General features: G+C 61.2%; 1 protein-coding gene across 6 annotated transcripts in view; it reads right to left on the bottom strand.

The window, feature by feature from the left end:
- The window catches only part of Ptprs (protein tyrosine phosphatase receptor type S), a 57,969-nt gene that overhangs the window by 14,246 nt on the left and 29,233 nt on the right, over positions 1-14,490 (bottom strand). For 4 of the 6 annotated variants that reach the window (XM_090340484.1, XM_090340474.1, XM_090340492.1 and 1 more), the window contains exons 5-9: positions 13,413-13,523; positions 5,315-5,584; positions 3,192-3,773; positions 2,464-2,597; positions 2,062-2,206 (exon numbers count right to left, since the gene is read on the bottom strand). In XM_090340484.1, the coding sequence (XP_090196610.1) occupies positions 2,062-2,206; positions 2,464-2,597; positions 3,192-3,773; positions 5,315-5,584; positions 13,413-13,523 (1,242 nt within the window). Of the gene's footprint in view, positions 1-2,061; positions 2,207-2,463; positions 2,598-3,191; positions 3,774-5,314; positions 5,585-11,948; positions 11,961-13,412; positions 13,524-14,490 lie in introns of all 6 variants that reach the window. The other 2 variants (XM_090340465.1, XM_090340501.1) reach the window with 1 other exon arrangement.

The raw sequence follows: 14,490 nt of genomic DNA, 5'->3' as shown, positions 1-14,490 counted from the left end.
ATCACAGCACCCATCTGAGTGCCAGCTACACACCCAGCCCGAGGACAACCTCCTTACAGCAAATGCCACTGCTTGAGCTGTTACCAAACAGCAGGACATGTGCAGGGGGCTCCACAGCCCCCACCGCAGCCCCACACCTGTGCACCTACTATGTGCCTGGCCACAGATTTAAGTTTTACGGGCACCTCTGGAGATTCCCATTTACTGAGTGCCAACATTATGCATCCAACCCATGCTTAGATTGCAGTCAACATTATGTGCGCCAGACTCTGAAGAACTGCATCCCCAGGTCACACAGCCACTGTGTCTGTGATTGTTTTACGTACTGAGCAGCTGTGGCCTGAGGGCTTCCAGTCCACGGGCAGCTCACACCTGTACCCTTTACCCACTCAACACAGGCTCTGTGGCCTGCCTCAGGGGCTCGGCCTCTGCTGGGCTGTGCAGGCATTTTCTCATGTAACTACCAGCTGGCACATGTAGGAACTGCCGGTCCCCTGTCCCCACATCAGGTGACACAAAGCCCAGCTGTGCAGCTCTCAGCGCTGGCGATGGGGATGCTCAGCTACCTCCCCCCACTTCCCCTGCACTAACAAGGCTCTGCTTGCTGTGTGGAGCCCCTCTGGTTTGTGGGCAAGACACTGGCAGCTCAGCACATGCATTGCTTGTCTAACTAGTGTTTAGCCGTTGCTCTATGCCCTGGGGGCATCACCCAGACACTGAGCGCCTGGAGACCCTTCTTGGAAACTAGACATGGGGTGTGGGACACCCCCATTTCTTGACCAGCCAACCCAACCAAAAGTGCTGGGGGTGGGGAAGTTGGGAGAACCAAGCAGGAGTGGAAAACCAACTGGGGAATGTGCCAGAGGGATGGACTTGCTGAGAGGTGGGAAGGAAAAAAAACCAAAACCATAATCAAACAAGAAACGAGGGTGATGGTGGTGATGATGGGGAAAATCATAATAAAAGAAAGAAAGGCGCCTTCCAGAAATCTCCCAGTCTGTTACCTACCTTCCACTCTTCGAGTGCTAAATTACAACTTTCTTACGGGGGACGCCGGGGTGCACTAGGAGACTAGCGGGACGCGGGGCGGGCAGGCCGCGCTCTGACCTCCACCTACCCTTGTGGTCTGCTAGGGAGCCCGCAGTCCTGGGACGTGCCTGGCCCTGAGCCTCGCAGCTGATTCCTTGGGCCCCACCTGGCTAGGGGCAAGAAGTGGGTCCTGCTCCCCCACTCCCTGTCCTGGGCCGCCCCGAGGCTCCTGTGGCTGGGCGGAAGCCCCCTTCTAGACGGCCTGAAGGCCTCGACCTTCACAATCCGGCCCAACCTGCGTGAAGGCCCTGGAGGGCGCGAGCAGGGACGCTGCTGGTGCCACCGTCCGCGTGGCCGGGCGGCGGGGACGGGCGGCACGCAGGGTGGGTCGTGTTTGTGAACTTGCTTGAGACCAGCTGGTACTTACCTGCACCACCTCTGCCGGCCTCGAGCCACAGGCCTCCCTCACTGACCTCCACCTCACGGACACCCAGGCGCCTCTGAGCTGCCCGGCGCTCGGGCAGGGTGTGGGGAAGACCCCAGGGCCGGGTGGCGGGGGCCAGGCCTCTGGCACGCCCCGGCCCGTGTCCACGCCCCCCGCGACTGACCGAGACCCCCGTGTGCACAGCCCCGGGGCTCGGGCCGCGTCCGGAGCAGGGCCTGTGGCGCGCGCGACCGTGACTGACTGGGGGAGCGTGGGAGAGGCTGAGCTCGGAGAGGACCAGCGGGAGCAGGGGCGGCGGGGGACACGCGATCGCATGTGACAGGGTGGCCGGGCGGGCACAGCAGACTCTAGGGACCCGGAGACCCCCGCCACCCCCCCACCCCCCCGCTCCCGTCCTCCGCAGCTGGGGACCTGGCCCGAAGGGCCAAGGGTGGGGCGTGCTCTGCGCGGCCTGGGCGCCCGATCTGGGAGAAGAGGAGCCCACGCCTCCCTGCCCGGGGCCGCGGGGCCCCCGCGCCCGCACCCCTAGCTCAGCCCCGGCCGCAGGCGGAGCCGGGAGCGGCGCCCGAGCAAGAGGAGACACGTACTGGACTGCAGCGTGCGCTGCCGCACCGCGGCGGTGAAGGCGCCCAGGCCTTGCGGCGAGCGCGCCGCCAGGCGGAACGCGTACTCCGTGTTGGGCTTCAGGTCGTCCACCACGAAGGCCGTCGTGGGGTCGAAGGTCCTCCCCACCTGGGGACAGGCGAGACGGGGGTGGAGGGGAGCGGGGCTGGGGAGGCCACAGGAGATGGAGGGCGGGGCCTGGGAGGGGCGGGGCCTGGCCGTGGTGGGAGGAGCGAGGGGCGGGGCCTGGACAGGCACGGTGGGGCCTGGACAGGCACGGCAGGGCCTGGGAGGGGCGGGGCCTGGCCGTGGTGGGAGGAGCCGCGGCGGGTGGCGGGTGGCGGGCGGCGGGCGGGCCGCGCGGACCGTGGGTAGCGGCAGGGTACCTCTCGGCCGCGGTCGCCCTCGCGGAACAGCAGCTCGTACTTGATGATGCTCTCCTGACGGGGCGCGCTCCACGAGAGCCCGATGCTGGTCTCCGACTTGGCCTCGGCCCGCAGGTTCATGGGCTGGCCGGGCACTGGGGGAAGCAGACGAGCACAAATGGGGGCCGCGGCCGCCCCAGGGCCCTCCTCTCCTTGCGCTCAGGGAGGATGCCGCCGCGTCGCGCCTCCGCGTCCCCGAGGCTCCAGCTGTCCGGGGCAGCGAGCGCCCCATGCGCCCCGCCCTTGGCCATCTCGCCTCTCACCTGGGCTTTATAGTAAAGGTCCCCAAGGACCAAGTCCAAGCTGGGGCCCCGCGTGCTTGCCTGGCTCGACAGGTCGCGAGCTCCAGCCGGGAGGGCGCGGCACGGCCGCGGGCCTGGCCCACACGCGGGATGATAGCCGGTGCGGTTTTTAAGTCAGATGGTCCTTGGGAGCCCCACGGGGCTTTCTGGGAGAAGCTTCAGCTTCTCAACCCTACCAGGATTGTCGTTGTTGTTATTATTTGGATACTGGGGTTTTACGGCTGTTTTTCTGCCCTGAGCTTTCACTCAAGGCTAGTGCGGGACCGGCCGACCCGCTGGCCCACACTCCGTTTCTGGCCCCTGGGGAGTTGATGGGGCCCTGGAGTGTCATGGACGCTCCCGTCTGGACTGGCTCCTAAATAAGACCCCGGCCTCCTGCTCACCCACCTCCTTGCTGCGTCTTGACCTGGATGGGGTCGGACAGCGGGCCGTCGCCCACCGAGGTGAAGGCGAGCACACGCACGGTGTAGGTCTCGTCCTCCAGCAGGGAGCCCACGGTGGTGAGCAGGCTGTCGTCCACGTTGTGCTTCTGCCAGTTGCCCACGGGGTGCTCGGGCTCCATGGTGTAGTAGACGCGGTAGCCGCGGATGAGCCCGTTGGGCTCCACGGGCTCCTCCCACTGCACGATCATGGTGGAGGCGCTCAGCATGCGGGCCTGCACGTTCCGCGGGGCGCTGGCCGGGGCCTGCTCGCCCGTGCGCGTCACCACCGACTCGCTGGGGGGGCCCTGGCCGATGGAGTTGACGGCCGACACCCAGATCTCATACTCGGAGTTGGGGCTCAGGCCCCCGATGCTGTAGCGTGTGGTGGTGATGTCCTCCTTAATCTGGTACGGCCCGTCCTGGCTCTTGGACTTGTACTCGATCACGTAGTAGGAGACGGGGTCGGGGTTGCCTGAGTCCCAGGTGACCGTGATGCTGGTCGCCGTGTTCTCCGTCACCACAGGGGTCCCGGGGGCTTTGGGGAGTGCTGCGGGCAAGGGGTGGGGAGACAGGGGGCCGGGCTGTGTGGCTTCCCACCACATCCCACATGGCCACCCTCTGAGCCTTCATTTCCCTGGCAGAACCACAGGCCCCACCCCGGCTCTGTAGCACAGGGTTTACTGGAAGAGAGCCACGCTGACATGCTGTCCTGCTACGGAGAAGCCACACGCATCGACCCCACACCCTGTGAAGCTGAGACCAAGTGATCTGTGTGTGACAGAGCCCGGGACTGAGTTCCCATCTCACTTCTTAGTTTTTGAGATATTAGGGTCACACTTTATGCCTAGGTCAGCCTGGCCTTGAACCTCCCATGAGCTTGTTCCCGGCATGGGTGGGGCCGGGGTCCCCCAGCTCCAGCCACCCATGGAGGGAGACTCCTGTGAATGTTCATGCTACAGCCCAGGTAGCTGAGGTTACAGGTGCCAGCCACTGTGCCCAGCCTGAAAACATGTGCATCCTAAGAACAGCATTTACCAGAAAAGTGGAGGCATGGCTCAGGTGGTAGAGTGCCAGCCAATGAGCACAAGTGCCAAGGTACCAAGTTCAGGTGCCTGTTTCAGATCTTTATTAAAAAAAAAAAAAAAAAGCTGGGCACCGGTGGCTTGCGCCTGTCATCCTGGCTACTCAGGAGGCTGAGATCTGGAGGATCACAGTTCAAAGCCAGCTTAGGAAAGTCCATGAGACTCTTACCTCCACTTAATTACCAGAAAACCCAAAGTAATGCTGTGGCTCAAATAGTAGAGCACTAGCCTTGAGCACAAAAGTGCAGAGAGTGCCTCAGGTCCAGTGTAGTGTGTGTGGACGTGTGAGCACACACACCCACACACGTATTTTAGTCTCTGAGATGTCTGCAGCCCCAGCCTCTCTGGTCACCTGGGCTCTGTCTGCGCCCACTTGTCCCTGCACGTGGTGTGCCCTTGTGTACTGGGCAGCATTCCTGGCTGCCCATGCCAGCAGCACCACAGTCTACTCTCTTCGCATGTGCCCTCCACACTGGGAGAGCGGGGCGCCATTCCCGGCTCTAACCACTGCCCGTCCTGCTGCTCAAAGCCTGGAGGCAGACAGGGTGCAGCGGTCACTGATCTGCACCTCGCTGTGAGCCCCAGGGAGCCTCGCCCGCTGCCAGCCCCGGGGTACGCTTCACCTAGAAGCAGTGACATGATCAGGCAGGGTGCCCTAAGACTTCATCTGTACAAAGTTTCCTGTGACTGGCTGGGCAGGTCACCCTCACTCCTCTCAGCCCCTTTTTCTTTTTTTCAGGCAGTCACAGTAGTAGCCCAGGCTGGTTTGGGGCTTTTGATCCTGCTGGGTCTGCCGGTGTGCCCACCCTGCCTCTCCCGTGCCTGGAGTGCCCTATACCCCCAGCTCTGTCACACACAGGCAGACAGGGCACATCTTTGCACAATGACATTGCCCAGTGAAGCCCAGCGCCCGTGGCTGCTCTGCAACCAGTACGTGCTTTGTTCAAAGAACAGATGGGGAGTGCGAGCCCGGGGTCTGCGGCCCCCTCCCGTGTGCCCGGCTTACATTTCACGGTGACCTGTGCCACGGCCTCAATCACGCCCAGGCTGGACATGGCCACGCACGTGTAGTTGGCCGAGTCCTTGACGTCGGTGAGCTCCAGGACGTTTCGGCCCACCGGCATGTCATCCTCGGGCGTCAGGTCCTCGGCCCCCTGCATCCACTTCACGTACGGCATAGGTGAGCCCACGGCCACGCAGGTAATGTTCACGTTGCCACCGGGCATGATCTCGTGGCTCACAGGCAGGATGGAGAAGCGGGGGGCTACGCGGCGGACTGGGGGGGGGTGGCCGCAGGGAGGGGCACCGGAGGTGGAGGAGGAAAGGGAAAAAAAAACAAACAGCAGAACACCATTTAAATATACACAGGGCCCTTCTTCCCCCAGTCAGTTTCCCCCCAAAAAACGAAATGAAAACAAAAGAACCAAAGTAAAAAACCAAATTCTAACACAAAGAAACCAAACTTCAAAGGAAGGTAGTTCACAAACAATAGTTCTCCATCTCGAGTCAAGAGACACGAAGCGGCACGTCAGAGCGGGGCTTCGGGGACCGCTGGGGTCGCCGCTCGGGAGCACAAAAATTTATCAGCTGTTTCTCATCTTTGCTCTGAGTTGGGGCTGCAGCCACGGCATGGGGTGCTGCAAGGGTCTGGCTGCAGCTGCTGGGAAGCAGGACCCCGGGGGAGGGGCAGCTTGTCACCTCCCTGGGTCTTGGAGGCAGAGAGGGAGGGCCTGGAGCTTGGCTGCCCCCCCCCACCTCCACGGGGCTGCTCTGGGAACTTGGGGTGCCCCCCCTCCCCCCAAGGAAAAGATGAGAAACTCTGATGAAATTTTTGTGGTGTGGGGTATAGAAACCCTTCTAAAGCTTCTGTCAGACCTGACAAGTTTCCATCCATAAATGCAGGTCTCAAAAGTGACAGACGTCATGCACACTAGGGCGAGAGAGAGAGAGAGAGAGAGAGAGAGAGAGAGAGAGAGAAAGAGAGAGGGGGGGGAGGGGAAGGGAGGGGAGGGGGAGAAGGAGGGAGGGGAGGCGGGACAGAGAAGGGTGATGCAGGGGAACCAGAGGACAGTGGGGGAGGAGGGGGACAGAGGGACGGGCATTGGCGGGCAGGAGGGAGGGGCCCGGCTGCGCGTTGGTCCTAGCACAGGGTGGGAGGGAATGTGGGCGCACGCTCCCACATCCCCACAACGCCATTGGCACAAAATCAGTCGTAGATAGTCAAGGAAATGGGGGGACATGGAAGCCACTCTGGGCGTTTCTTAGCAGTGAGGGGCGGATGCCGCCTTCGGCGGGGGCCTCACAGGCTAGGAAGGCGGCAGGACAGATTTCGGGGGCTCCGTTTTCGGAAGATGGGGGAGCAGATGCTAAACCTGGGCCGGGGTGAAGCTGGACTTCGGGCAGAAAGGCCTTGGCCCCAAGTGACCTCTAGGACCTGAGCAAGCATGGGGCTGGGTCAGGGCTTTGGGAGAGGCTGTGTCCCCAGCACCTTGATGCTGGGCGTGTGGTCACCTCATCACGCCTGCAGTGACCGCCCCAGACCCGGGGCACTGCTGTAAGAAAGTCTCTCACCGCTCCACTCACAAGGGGAGGCAGCCCTAAAGGCTCCCTTCCAGCCTTGGTCCCTCATTGGAATCCCTGACCCCTGTTCCCTGAATCTGGGGTGCAGCGAGGGTAGGAGCTAGAGCCCTTCAGAAAAGGAGCCCCCTGAAAAGTCCAGAGTCACAGTGGAGACAGGATGGAGGGCGGCAGGCGCCGCTCCAGGGGAGGGATGGAGGGGGAGACAGATGGGCCATGCAGACAGACGAGGTGAGGGTGCTGAGATGGAGGAGCGTCGGGCAGGGCTGGCGGAGGGGGAGCAGGGGCCAGCCAGTGAACCTGGTCTGGGACACAGCCCGAGGCTGGCCTCCATGGGGGTGGGCAGGCGATGCGGAGGCTGTGTTGTCATGGAGACGGAGGTGATGGAATGAGCGAGGGAGCTAATTACTCCAGCACAGAAAACAGCACCAACGTCCAAACCAAAACCAGGAGAGAAGTAACAACCAAATAAAGCAAAAGCAAAAAGAAACAAAAATCCTAAAACCCGTAAATAAACATCCCTCCAAATGAAACACAACACCCAAAAGCAAGGGGGTGGGGGGATGGAATGGTGGGGGGCTGAAAATCGGGGTCTGAACACAGGGGCTGTGACTTCCCGGGGAGTTGCCCCCCCTCCCCGCCGGCAGAACACAGGATCGGGCCTCCCCACAACGTCAGGGCCTCAGCCCAGGCTGCCAGAGCCGGGGTGCTGTGGAGAAAGAGGCCTCATGGCAAACCAGCCACCCAAGTGCGTCTGCATGGCCCCACTCGTGCAACTAACCCGGTGTGGACTTGGAACCTCCAGCTGTGTTAGCCCTCCCCCACAGGAACCTCAGTTTCCCCATCTTGTAAATGCAGGCCTAATGTGGCTGTGAACACAGTCCCGCGTGGAGGCTGCTTCATGGCCGCCAGCTGCCTGGGCCTGTAGAGCCCAGACACACGGCTCCAGTGAGCCCCAGCTGTGGGGCAGTGGTAAATGGGGAAACTGAGGTCTTGGACGCAAGAGGACAGTGAGGAAGGGAGTGCCAGAGCATGAACCTGGCCAGCACGGCCTCTGCCCACCAGCACTGGGGGGGGGGGGACAGTCCACTCCCTCTAGGTCCCTGTCTTCTGGGGACACCACAGGACAGCGTGCCCACCAGCTGTGTGCACCCTGAGTTCTGGCCACGGGGTGGCACCCCCACAGCTTCCTTTCATGCCCAGAAGCCGCCAGAGGCCCCCACAGGAGCTACAGAGAGACGCAGCTCCCCATTCTGGGTGCTGGGGTTCAGCAGGGACCCCCCCCATCGAGGCCCCATGTCATACTAGAGCCTGCACACACCTGATCTGACACTAAACACCAAGGGCACCGGAGCCCGGAAAATGCCCAGACTCCTAGGCATGGAACCAAGCAACACGGAAGGCCAGCTGTGCAGGCTGTCAACGCGGGCCCAGCCCGGTGCAGGGCACTAAGACGGCAGGAGCTGTCACCCACGCCCGCAGGATCCCACAGGAGGGACTGGTTTGCCGCGAGGCCCACTCGGCCTAGTGGACGGCCAATGCTGTGTTCTGCCCGACGTGGTGCGGATACCCACCCGTGTCCTCTCCACCCCTTGCTGCAAGCTTGAGGTGCGGGTAAGAAAGTAAGGTGAGCGCAGGACCCCCGGGACGGAGAGGCCCCGAGGGACCCTGGCCCCCGATTACCGACCTGAGTGGAGGGTCCAGGCAGGTTATAAGGGACCACACCAGCCTTGATCCTCAGCACGCTCCAGCTGGCTCTGGTCCCCAGCTCTTCTCGTCACCGAGCGGCCGGGGCTCCCAGTGGAGGGACCGCGTGGCAAGGGGTTGGGAAGGTGGGCGGCGGGGTGGGGTCGGGGTGGCAGGGTAGGAAGGGGGTGGTCGCTTCAAACCCCGATTCACATGGAAAAACAACTCAAAGCAACCAGGAGACAACCCCTCCCCCAGGCAGGAAGAGGCAAAAACGCAAAGAACAAAAGTGGGGGTTCAGGGAAGGGGGACAGGGAGAAGAGGGTGGGTGGGGAGGGAACTCAAAAGTGAGGTGCTCTGGGTGGACGCCAGGTGGGGCTCAGCGGTGATACACACATCCCCATAAGTTAGCAAGCGGGGCTCAGCAGGGCATTTTAGGGTGAGAGAGAGAATGCGAAGCTTCTCTGCACCCCAGAATGAGGGAGCGGATGGGAAGCAGGGAGTGGGAGCTGTGCAGCCTCAGAGGCGATGGGAGCATAGGTTACACCTGTCCTGGGAGGCCAGAGATCCCCATGAAAGCCTGCTGTGCCCTCCTCGTACCCGCCTGTGCCCACGGGCGGGCGCTGCCCCTCCCCCCGCCTTGAGCACAGCGCCAGGCTCTGGCGGCCCCGGCCATGCTGCTGGCTTCTGAGCTGGGCATTTTGCTGTGCTGTAGACCTGTGTTAACTGTTGGGGGGGGAGCACCCCGTCTCCTCCCCAGCTCTTGTCAGGAGCAACCCCTCACTTGAGCCGAAGGACAGGTGTAAGCTAACGGCCCAAAGCTCACCCACACAGGAAGCGCAATGCACAGGCAGCAGGCGGGTCAGCTCAGTGTTCCTGCATGTGCCCCGCAGCCCTGTACCCCGAAACCCCTCACCCCAGCGGCTGGGGTCCTGATATATTGCTGGCCCCAGATCCAATCAGGGGCCTGATGTGTGCATGTGTGCATATGCCAGCAAGGCCAGCATGGCTGGGAGAAGTGAGAGTTCTAGCCCAGTCCATGTGTCCACTCCAAGGGGGGCTACTAGAGATCACCCCTATGGATTCCGGGGTCTTCAGCGCTCAGTGGCTGTGAAGGAGATGTGGGGGTGGACAGGGCAGCAGTCCCCTCTCCATCCCTGACACCTGCTCAAGGTGGTCGCAGCCAACGGCGGCTGGCGTAGCCAGCAGGCACTGTGGAGAGCAGGGCTTTGTGGCCGCATTGGTCAGTAAAGACAGCAGCCCTGGCCACTGAGCTGCACTCAGAGGGCTTGGCAACTTCAAGGACACAAGAGAACTAGTGGGGAGAGTGGTCGCCCCTCCTTGCCTTTGGGCGAACAGGCTTAGGACCCTCAGACAACCTGCAGCAAGGCGGAATCCTGCCCCTGCACTTCCACAGAGAACAGCAGGACGGGGCGAGTGTCCTAGCAGGCTGGAGGCCACCTGCAAGGGGGGCTCAGCCCTCAACGTCTCACTGTGGTTTCTTTGGGGCTTTCTGGGCAGGAAGGGGGTGCAGTTGGGTTTGGAGAAGCCCCCTATTTGGGTTGGAGCTGGGGGGGCGGGCAGGAAAGCCAAAGCACGTGGGAAACGGGGACTCCACGGGCTGAGGACTTCTGCGGGTGGGGGCGCCACTCCATTTGTCCTTAGGATATGGACAGACTACAAGAAGGCAAATGGCTGGCCCAGGGTCATGTGACGTAGTGGGCCTATGAGGTAGGGGCTGGAGCCCAGGGCGGCTCCCCCAGCTGTGATGCGCTGGGACCTAGATTTGGTGGCAGGCTGGGGGCCCCTCTCCACACGCGGGTTTTCTAGGGCCAGGTGGGCAGCTGGGTACAAGTGCGCCTGCTCTGGGTCCCCCAGCATAACAGAAGACGAGGGCAGGGGTGCAGGGGCATGAGCTCTGCCCCACTGCCGTCTGGGTACTGCACGCCAGCGCAGTGCAATCCTGCTAGGGCCCTGTGTGGTCTACACTTAGGGGACCCTAAGGCCTTTCTCGAGGAGAGCACCTACAGAGGTTTGCAGAAGTGAGAGAGACTGGGGTGGGGTGGGGAAGTGGGGGGGAAGGAGGAGAGAGGCAGAGAAGATTGGGAAGACAGAGAGAGTGGGGGAGAGGCCGTGTCCAGAAGTCCCCCGGTTTTCTGTGGAATTCCACAGCGTCGACGCTCAGGTGACTCAGAAAGTGACCGCACTCCCTGTGGGCCTGGCACAGAGCCGGGGAGGGGAGGGGCCAGCACTGCCAGGGAGGCGGCAGCCCAGGCCCGGGGCCAGACGACTGGCCGAGCGCCCCTGTGAAGTCTACCGTGCCTTGCCTCACTGTTTCAGGATGGGCAGTTGTGGATTTGTGCCTGGCCACGACTCATAAGGCACCAATGGTCCCTGAGCAGAATGCCACGAACACCCGGCCTGCAGGGGGCGCTGTTGCCCCGGCCCTGCTTATCTCCCAGAGCCCTCCAGCTGCAGTCTACAAGGGTAATGGATGCCAGGGAAAGAAGGAAAGGCCCACAGGTCTGCCTGGGCACCAGCCAGCTCTGGGAAGAGGGGATGCGCGCCCAGGCTGCAGTCCCCCCACCTCCCCACATGGCTTCCTGGTCACTTTCTGCACCGGCATCGTGGCTGTGGAGCCCTCACCCTCCGTAGAGACTGGGGACAGGAACACTGGCTCTGGAGTCACAATGCATTTGGAAAGCAGCCACAGACCAGAACAGCTCAGCCCGGGGAACCAAAACCAAACAGCACAGAAACAAGACAGGAAGGACCAAAGACCAATCGCTTTGGAGAAGTGGACAACTGAGCGGGCAGGAGCAGGGAAAACCAATCACATTTCCCCCCACCCAAAAAAAAAAAAAAAAGAAAAAGAAAAAGAAAACAAAAAATTTAAAGGAAAAGAAAAATAAAAACCCAAGAAAACCAAAAGAAACACAGAACAGAGGACAAGAAACACTCCAACAGAAGGCATTGGGGGGCGGGGCACCAAACCAACAAGAGTGGCATGCAGAAAAAATTTTACATTCTCCCAGCATGCATCAGGCCCAGTTACCATGACGACGAGTGCAGAAACTTAGCAACAACATAACCAACGGATGCAGAGGGACCACAATGCAAGCATCGCATGTGTGCGGCCGGCCCTGGGCCGGGCTGGGCGCGGCTGAGATTTTTGTGTCTTTCTGGGTTTTGCTCTCGCTTGGTGGTTTTTGGTTTTATCATCTGTATTCCATATTTTAGACGTTTTTTTTCCATGTGCGTGTCTGTATGCGTCTGCGTGGTGTCTGTGTGTGTCTCATGTATGTGTCTTGTGTGTATTTTTTTTCAGAATGTAAAAATGTGGGTAAAGAAAGTAAAAAGGAAAAAAACACACCAACCTTCTCGAAGCTCTGAGGGATGTTAAGGGGGTTTGATGCAGAACAATGACATGGGGGAGAGAGAAAAAATAGGGGAGATACAGAGAGTAAAAAGAGGACTTCCCAAGGCTAACGCTGCAATCGATTGCTCTTTTTTTTTCTTTAAACCAAAAAAATAAAAAAAAAATTAAAATTAAAAAAGAAAAGGAACAGCAATGACCTTCTTTTCTGCCTTCCACCCTGCTCTGGCCATACAAAGTCTACATTTGCTTTTTTGAATCAATCTAAATTCAACTCTGGAGCGGCTGAGACCCAGGCAAAGCACAGAGACGGAGCTTGATCCTCGCCTGGCCTTGAAGGAAGGGGGCTCAGGCTGGGACCCCACCTCCAGGGGCCGAGGACCCCTTGAGCCTTCACTAGAGGCCTGGCCCACCCGCCGCGCCTGCCGTCCACTCTCTTCTGAGCCCCACCAGACACTCCCCATCCCCAGTGCTGGCAGGAAACACACAGGTTAGCTTCACGACCACTACCAGAGCCGTGAATGCATCAGAACTCACCGGAGCACCTGGCGGCAGATCCACGAGCCCACCCCACAGCCCCCCATGCCCCCCCCATATAAACCCACCACCTGGGAGCCACGCTGGGGTGCAGGAAAGGCAGAGGGGCTCCCAGGGGTGGTTAGGGGGAAACTGAGGATAGGAGAAGGCTGCAACCCAGTCAGTTCCTACTGAGCCAACTGCCATGAGTGACAGGAACGGCCATTAGAGGGTGGGAAGACAGGAAGAGGCGGAGTGGGGAGATGAAGACTTCTGAACGGACCAGACTGGACCGAGAGTCAAGGAGGGGCTGACAGACACTGGGTAGACCCCTGGGGGAACAAGGACCCTGCTGCAGACTTGGTGGGGTGGGGTGGGGTGGGGACAAAGCCGTCAGGGAGGGACACGCTGGACCTGGCTGGGGTGAGCAGCACAGAGCTGCCTGACAGGTCCTCTGTGAGGGTCACTCGCTGTCCATGCACCTGGGCTCCACCCGGGCTCCAGGACAGCCAGGGTTGCTGGGGCCCTAGGGACGGGTGGCAGTCTCCAGAACCCCTCCCCAAATCCTAGATCCAGGGCACTGGGTGGGGTGGGGAAGGGTAGCTACGAGGCCACAGTTTGGAGAAGCAAAGCCAGCACACAACACAGGAAGGCCACGACACACCACGAAAGCCAACTGAGGGAGAGGGGGCAGGGCAAAGGCCTCCAGGCTCCCCCGCCCTGCAGGCCCTGTGACCCCGCCCCCACCCCACCCTCACACACCCCAGTCCTGCTTTCCACAGGGGTGGGGCGGAGGAGACGGCCACCCCCGTGTTCCAGGCGAGGACCAGTGAGGCTTGTCCAGCAGGGCTGGGTCCTGGCCTCCTGCCGGGGCTGGGGTCAGGGGAGCCCGTGGCTGTGAGCCCGGGGTCGGGGGGGTCCCTGCCTCTAGCGTGGTGGCGTTCCCTACCTCTCACGTAGAGGTTGGCCGGGGAGGAGTAGCGCACGCCGGCGTTGTTGGTGGCCACGCACTCGTATTTGCCCTGATCTGTCTCCTCGCTGCTCTCGATCTGCAGGGCCCCTGTGGGGAGAAGGAGGAAGGGAGCTTTGGCCACAGAGCTGGGCACTGCAGGGGGCGCTGGGAAGGTGGTCCTGCGGCCTGTCCAGCTCCTGTTCTGGCCGGGCAGGCAAGGTGTGGTCAGGGCCTGGTGTCGGTGGGTGCTGGCCTAACACCCCGACTGTCCCTGGGCCCACAGAGTCCTGCTGTATGTCAGCAGTGCTGGCAGCAGGACCCCACGGCTCACGCCTGCCATCCTCACTCAGGGAGGCTGAGATCTAGAGATCAACCGGCCCGCCCAGCCTGGAAAAGGTCTGCGAGGTTCATACAGTGGAGGACAGCTGGACAGTGGTGGCTCGTGCCTGTCACCCCAGCACACATGGATACCCAGGGAAGCTGGATTGCAACTGGGTGCCAAGCAGGACCCTGTCTCAGAATTCACCAGTGAAGCTGGGCGCTGTGGCTCACGCCTGTCGTCCTAGCTACTCAGGAGCCTGAGATCTGAGGATCACCATTCAGTGCCAGCCCAGGCAGGGAAATCCTTATCTCCAATGAACCAGCAAAAAGCCTGATGTGGAGCTATGGCACAAATGGTAAAGCACCAGCCAGCCTTGAGCAAAAAGCTCAGGGAGAGCGTGCAGGCCCAGAGTTCAAGGCCTAATACTGGAAATCAGGACTGGAAGCATGGTTCCGTGTCAGAGAGCACCTCCCTAGCAAACACAAGGTCCCCAATTCACACCTGTATACCACTCCAACCCCCAAAAAAGAAGTTCTCCCTGTGAGGACGTGTCTTTGCTGAGTGTGGAGCTCGGGCTCTGCTGCCCAGGGGAAGAAGCTGAGAAGGAGCCATTGAGAGGCTGTGAGGCACAGGCTGTGAGCCTGGCCGGTGGGAGGCAGGCAGGGCTTCCCCAGGAACTGAGGACCCCCACGAGCCACGCCCAGGGTCTGGGTCCTGCACAGGCAGCCTGAGCATCACACCCGAGTTTCCAAG

The sequence above is a fragment of the Megascapheus bottae genome, chromosome 1 (genome assembly GCF_031878675.1).
Source record: "Megascapheus bottae isolate mThoBot1 chromosome 1, mThoBot2.hap1, whole genome shotgun sequence".
Classification (NCBI taxonomy): Eukaryota; Metazoa; Chordata; class Mammalia; order Rodentia; family Geomyidae; genus Megascapheus; species Megascapheus bottae.
Note: the sequence above shows the minus strand (reverse complement) of the source record. Positions and strands in the feature narration are given on the sequence as shown.